The following is a 5342-nucleotide window of genomic DNA, read 5'->3' on the forward strand; positions in this document are numbered from 1 at the left end:
AAAAAGAAATACAGTATTTATTAATTTTTATATGATTCCCTCTTCTCCCAAATCTTCAGATCGTTTCTCCAATTTCTTAGGTGTTTGTTTGCTTGATGCGTATGGTACTTTGCCAACATGTGTGTCTGTGCACTGTGCACATGCCTGCTGCCCTCAGATATCCTGGAACTGGGTTACAGATAGTCATGAGTCACCATGCGGGGGCTGGGAATTGAACACCAGTCTTCCCTAAGAGCAATGAGTGCTCCTATCCACTGAGCCATCTTTCCAGCTCCGTCATGAAAATAACAACGAAAAAGTTGACTTTCGTGTCTCTGTCACATAGCTTCTGAATTAACTTCAACGCTTGCTGAAAATACATCCACTAGCAAATCCCATGGCTTCCATCAGCACAGTTACCGCTCATGATCTCTGGGGAGTTATTTACACAGAACAAACAACAAGGGTTGCTGGGCTTGCTTCACTTTGACCTTGGCCATCAACATCACTGCCCTAGGTTGGTGAATAGTTCAGCAGGTGGGGACATTTAACTGCTAAGCCTGAAGACTTCAGTTCAATACCCAGAGCCCAGGAGATGGATGGAGAAAACCAACCTCGCAGGCTGTCCCCCTCACTTCAACACATGCAACATGGCAAGAGTGCACACACACACACACACACACACACACACACACACACACACACACACGTTCAAGCTCTCCATAAATGAATGAATAAATGAATAGTACCTTATTTAAATTATTCATGGTCACCTTGGCCCAGGGAATGCTACTGCCCACGTTTTAGGTGTGTCTCCTGTTTCCCCTTCACAGACAGGTCCAGCAACTTGTCTCTCTGGTAGTTTAGATCCTGTCAAGTGGACATAGCCCTATCAAATGCAAACGTTACGGACCAGAGCTCAACTGAGCCAAATCTAGGCTTCCTGATGCAGCTGTTGCATGAGGGCGTGGCCTTCCCTGCCCTCTTTGCTTACACAGAGGCCACAGTCCTGGAAAAAGGTCATTCCTCTCTTGAACCTAAAGCAACTTGGGTTTGACTGAGTGCGCAACAATGGGCATTTGGACATTTTCTGGACAGCATGAAGCCACACTGCTACCTGTGTTGGAGTTCTGCGGAGGACTACTGCTTTTCCCCTCAACTAGACAACCCTGGTATAGGGCAGGCCCGAAGGGTTTGCACAACTGGCCTAAACTTCAGGAAGTCCTCTGAACACTAGCAGAGAAATGCCCTGACTGACAACCGGTTGCATCTGTACACTTTATAGATTCTTGGATCATAACCTATGTGGAGTGAACAGTTTCACTGATACCTGGAACATAAAGCAAGGCCACACATATGTCTGTATGCACTAAAGACATAGGACAAGGCCTGCCAGACATCCCCATCCTTCTGTATACACTAAAGCCATATGACAAGGCCTGCCAGACACTCCTGGCCCTCTTCAGAGTTCTAGATATACCCGTAGTGCACAGAGCTTTGCTTATCAAAATACAAGTGAGCTCTTGAGCAAGGTTTTTCAATGAAAATTTCACCTTTCCTCTCGAATTTCAGGGTTCAGGTCTCAGAGGGAGCACGGGGGCCTTAAGTTAAAATCCAATGAAATAGTACGGGGGAGCTAGCATCGTAGCTATCAAGCATGAGGACCAGAATTCACCCCCAGATCCTCCCCAACACACACACACACACACACACACACGCACACGCGCGCGCACACACACACACACACACACACAGAGGCTCAGCATCATGGCATGTTTGTTATCTCAGCTTTGGGACAATGAAGACAAGCAGAACCCCGGGCTCCTTAGCCCGTTGACCAGCCAGGCTAACCTGATCTACCAGCCCCAGGTGGCTCTTCACCATGCTCTGGGAAGGCCTTCCCTGCCCTCCCCCAGAGGCCTCAATTATGTCAGTAATAGACACATCATTTCACACTCTTAAGGTTTGAGCGTGGCACTATCAGTTCTGTGTCAGCTGTATTCCACAGAAGGGGTATTGCCACACACACATACACACACACACACACACACACACACTCCTTACTCGGCTATTTGGCCCAACCCTGCCTGACAGTTGTTATACAGGGTTCACCAGCATCCTATTTCATAGTAATGATTTGTCAGTCAATTGAAATAATGCATTCATTCTTTTGTTCTTCCAACAGTTATTTGAACCGTACTCTTCAGTACACTAGAATACTTCTCTGAAAGAAAAATATCTACACACAAGCACGGTAATACAGTGAGGATAGTGTTGAGAAACGCGAGTAAGCCCGCAATAAAAGGCTTTCACCCTAAAGCTAATAACCAACTTATCCATTTGTCAGATAAGGTAGTAATAAACAAATGACAGAACTAGTTGAAACCAAAAACTTGACTGAGAGCCTAAGGGACTTAAACTTTGTGAGCCCCGCTAACCAACGACGGAGAGGCTGGCCAGAGGAATACCAAGACAAAATCACAATGGAACCAGACTCACTGGGGTCTGGGACTGAGACATCTGAACTCGGGCATCTCGGGGACCAAATTCAAGCTCTTAACACTCCGTCGCCTAGCCAGGAACAGGCTCGCGGGAGACACAGGAAACCGTTTCCTTGGTAACAACTTTTCGAATTACGCCAAAGAGTACAGGGGAGAGGGAAGGGAGGAATTAATTATCATAATCGGAGCGGGTTCAAACAACCAAGCAGTGGAAACTGCCGGCGAAGCCACCTCTCGGGAGCCAGCCCCTCGAGGCTGCTTACCTGGCGCGCCGTGAGAGCGCCCTCCATCGCGGTACCCTCCCGCGGCACCCCGCACGCACGCGCGTCCCTGCGAGCTCCCGGGGCGGGAGAGGGCCGGCCAGGCGCGTGCCCGACGCGCGCTCCCGGCTGCGGCCCTCGGAATCCTCACCTCCAGATCAGGCCAAGCGCTTTGCGTCCTCTGGCGGCAATTAATGACTATTGCCTTTGGCGAAGTCCTTAAAGGCTAATTTGTGAGCCAGGGCGTTAACCACCCTGGGATCAGTGATGAGCCTTGAAAAGCAGAGGGTTTGTTCTTCTTTGATGGGCCTAGAATTTCAGCTTGGGCAGAAGATAGTGTTCTGCAGATAGAATGTTTGTTCTCTAATATGAATGGACTGTACTAGACCTCATTAAAATGTACAATAAAATCTAATGAAACAGGCAGGGCGATAAGAAGTAGGGAGGCAGGAAGACTGTGACTTGGGGATCAGCCTGACCTCACTGAAGTTCAAGACCAGACTTGGGCGACAGGGAGGCTCTGTCTGACAAGGGAAAAGGAAAAAATAAGCAAGACAAACAAACAGAGCATCTGGTAAAATTCGGATTCTCTTTTATACCAATAAATAAAACTCACTAAGCAAACACAATCAAGTACTAGAGCAACCAGAACTGGATAGAGCCCATGGAGAGGCACAGCGTGGTTTCTAGCATTGCCACCTTAGAGTAAAAATACGAGGGGTTTGGAGAGGTGGTTCAGGGGTTCTGTGTTCGGTGTGCTTTCTGTCCTTGCAGAGGACCAGCATTCATTTCCCAGAACCCTCCAGGCAACTCACAGCCTCCTAGAACTCAAGATCCACGGGATCCTCTGGCTTCCACCAGTACTGCATTTAAGTGCACAACCTTGCACACACACAGACACACACACACACACACACACACACCTCTTAAAAATTATCATTTAAGGAAAACAGTGGTAAGGATATTGGAAAGTGTTCAGGTGAACAGTGTTAACATCTACTTAGGCTTGAAGGATGCATAGTAATAGAAGCCACCAACTGGAAGAAGAAAAGGCACTTGGAGCTGGGGTTGTAACAGGTTGCGGTTATAATGTTAAGCATAAGAGCAGGTAACTGACTAGAAGAGCAAGTTAAGGCCACCGAGTAAGAAAGGCAGCTTGGAATTGAAACAAGAATTACTGAAAGAGTAAGACAGTAGCAAAGAGAGGAGATGATAAGCAAGGACCAGTGTTCTTCAATAGGAAAAGAAACCTCAGGCAGGCAGGGAGGCATGTGCCAGCAATCTGAGCACTAAGGAGGTGAGGAGAGCAAGATTGGGAGTTCAAGGCCACCCTCCGCTGGACCTTGCTACATAATGAGTTCGAGGCCTCAAAACCAGCACCCTTCAAAAAAAGAAAAAGAAAAAAGAGGAACATGAACTGTAAGCTAGTGAAAGGGTCTAATACTTCTATTAGAAATCTCAGGTACAGTTCTCAGTCATGAATTTCCAAGCTGGGAGTTAAAGAAAGAATGAAGGAAAGAAAGAGACCTGCCCTTTCCCTGGCTTTGTGGTACTTGGGTGACTAACACTGAATGACACTTCACCCCAAACCTTAGTATCAGAGAGTGAGAATAGACATTTACTATCTCTTGTGATTTCCATGAGTCTGAGATATGGAAACAGCACAGGTGGAAAGTTCTGGCTCACTGACTCTCACAAGACTACGCTAGGCGATTATAGGCAGCTCCAAGCCATTGACAGCTGGCGGGGGCTGATCCTGAGCCGGGAGGATCCACTTTCAGAGAGTCTCACTTACAGGGCTGCCAGCCTGGCACTGGCTGTTGGTCTGGGGCCTCGGTTCCTCTCTGCTAGGGCTTCTCCACAGGACAGCTTGTGTCCTCATGCTACGGCCGTGCCTTTCCTCAGAATGTATGATCCGAGAGACCTAGACGGAAGGTACAATGCGTTCTATGACCTAACCTTGAAAGCTGCACACGTATTCACACTACATTCTACCGGGGTTGGTCTGTATTGTGTCAAGAACAGGGACAGGGACATAGCTACTTCTGGTGACCCGGGAGAGAAAAACCAACCTGAGCAGGCTGCAGAGAGAACAAGATCCTCAGAGGAAAGGCAGGAGGCTGTGGGAGTTTAGGGAATGTTCACAGAAAATACAGAGAACTTGGAATTCAGTCCGTGTCTCACCTGGAATCCTACAGACCACTTAGGAAAGAGGCTGGGGGTTGGAGGCAGGAGAGTGGTGATGAAAATAGGAACTGAAAGAGCGTGTGTGCACTGCCAGGACCAAACACAATCCTGGGACCTCCTATGTATCCTGTCGCACAGAGACCCATGGGCCAGGCTGCTATTCTACTGTTGTGCCAGGGAAATGTTAGTGATCCCCCAAAACACACACAGGAGCCGATCTGATGTAGCTCACAGCAGGGTCTTCAGTCTATTGGAGCTAGCTCCCCCACCCCCAATGCACTACCATCACAAAGGATGGTAGTTTTGGTGGTGGGGGAGCCCCAAATGGCGCAAGACTTTATAGTAAGCAGCAACAAGGAATATGTGTGCAAACATCTAATTGGAAAGCTCCTGTGGCCTTTAACATAATGGGTTG

At 48.1% G+C, this 5342-nt stretch overlaps 1 protein-coding gene across 3 annotated transcripts in view; it reads right to left on the reverse strand.

Annotated features, from left to right (window-relative positions):
• Nucleotides 1-2822, reverse strand: part of Gramd1c (GRAM domain containing 1C) — a 78009-nt gene extending 75187 nt beyond the window's left edge. For 2 of the 3 annotated variants that reach the window (XM_029544708.1, XM_021210011.2), the window contains exon 1: nt 2744-2822. In XM_029544708.1, coding sequence (XP_029400568.1) covers nt 2744-2770 — 27 coding nt within the window. In that variant the 5' untranslated portion in view covers nt 2771-2822. Of the gene's footprint in view, nt 1-728; nt 883-2743 lie in introns of those variants that run through there. The other variant, XM_029544707.1, reaches the window with a different exon arrangement.
• Between the last annotated feature and the right edge of the window lie 2520 nt (nt 2823-5342).

The sequence above is a fragment of the Mus pahari genome, chromosome 12, assembly GCF_900095145.1.
Source record: "Mus pahari chromosome 12, PAHARI_EIJ_v1.1, whole genome shotgun sequence".
In the NCBI taxonomy this organism is placed as follows: Eukaryota; Metazoa; Chordata; class Mammalia; order Rodentia; family Muridae; genus Mus; species Mus pahari.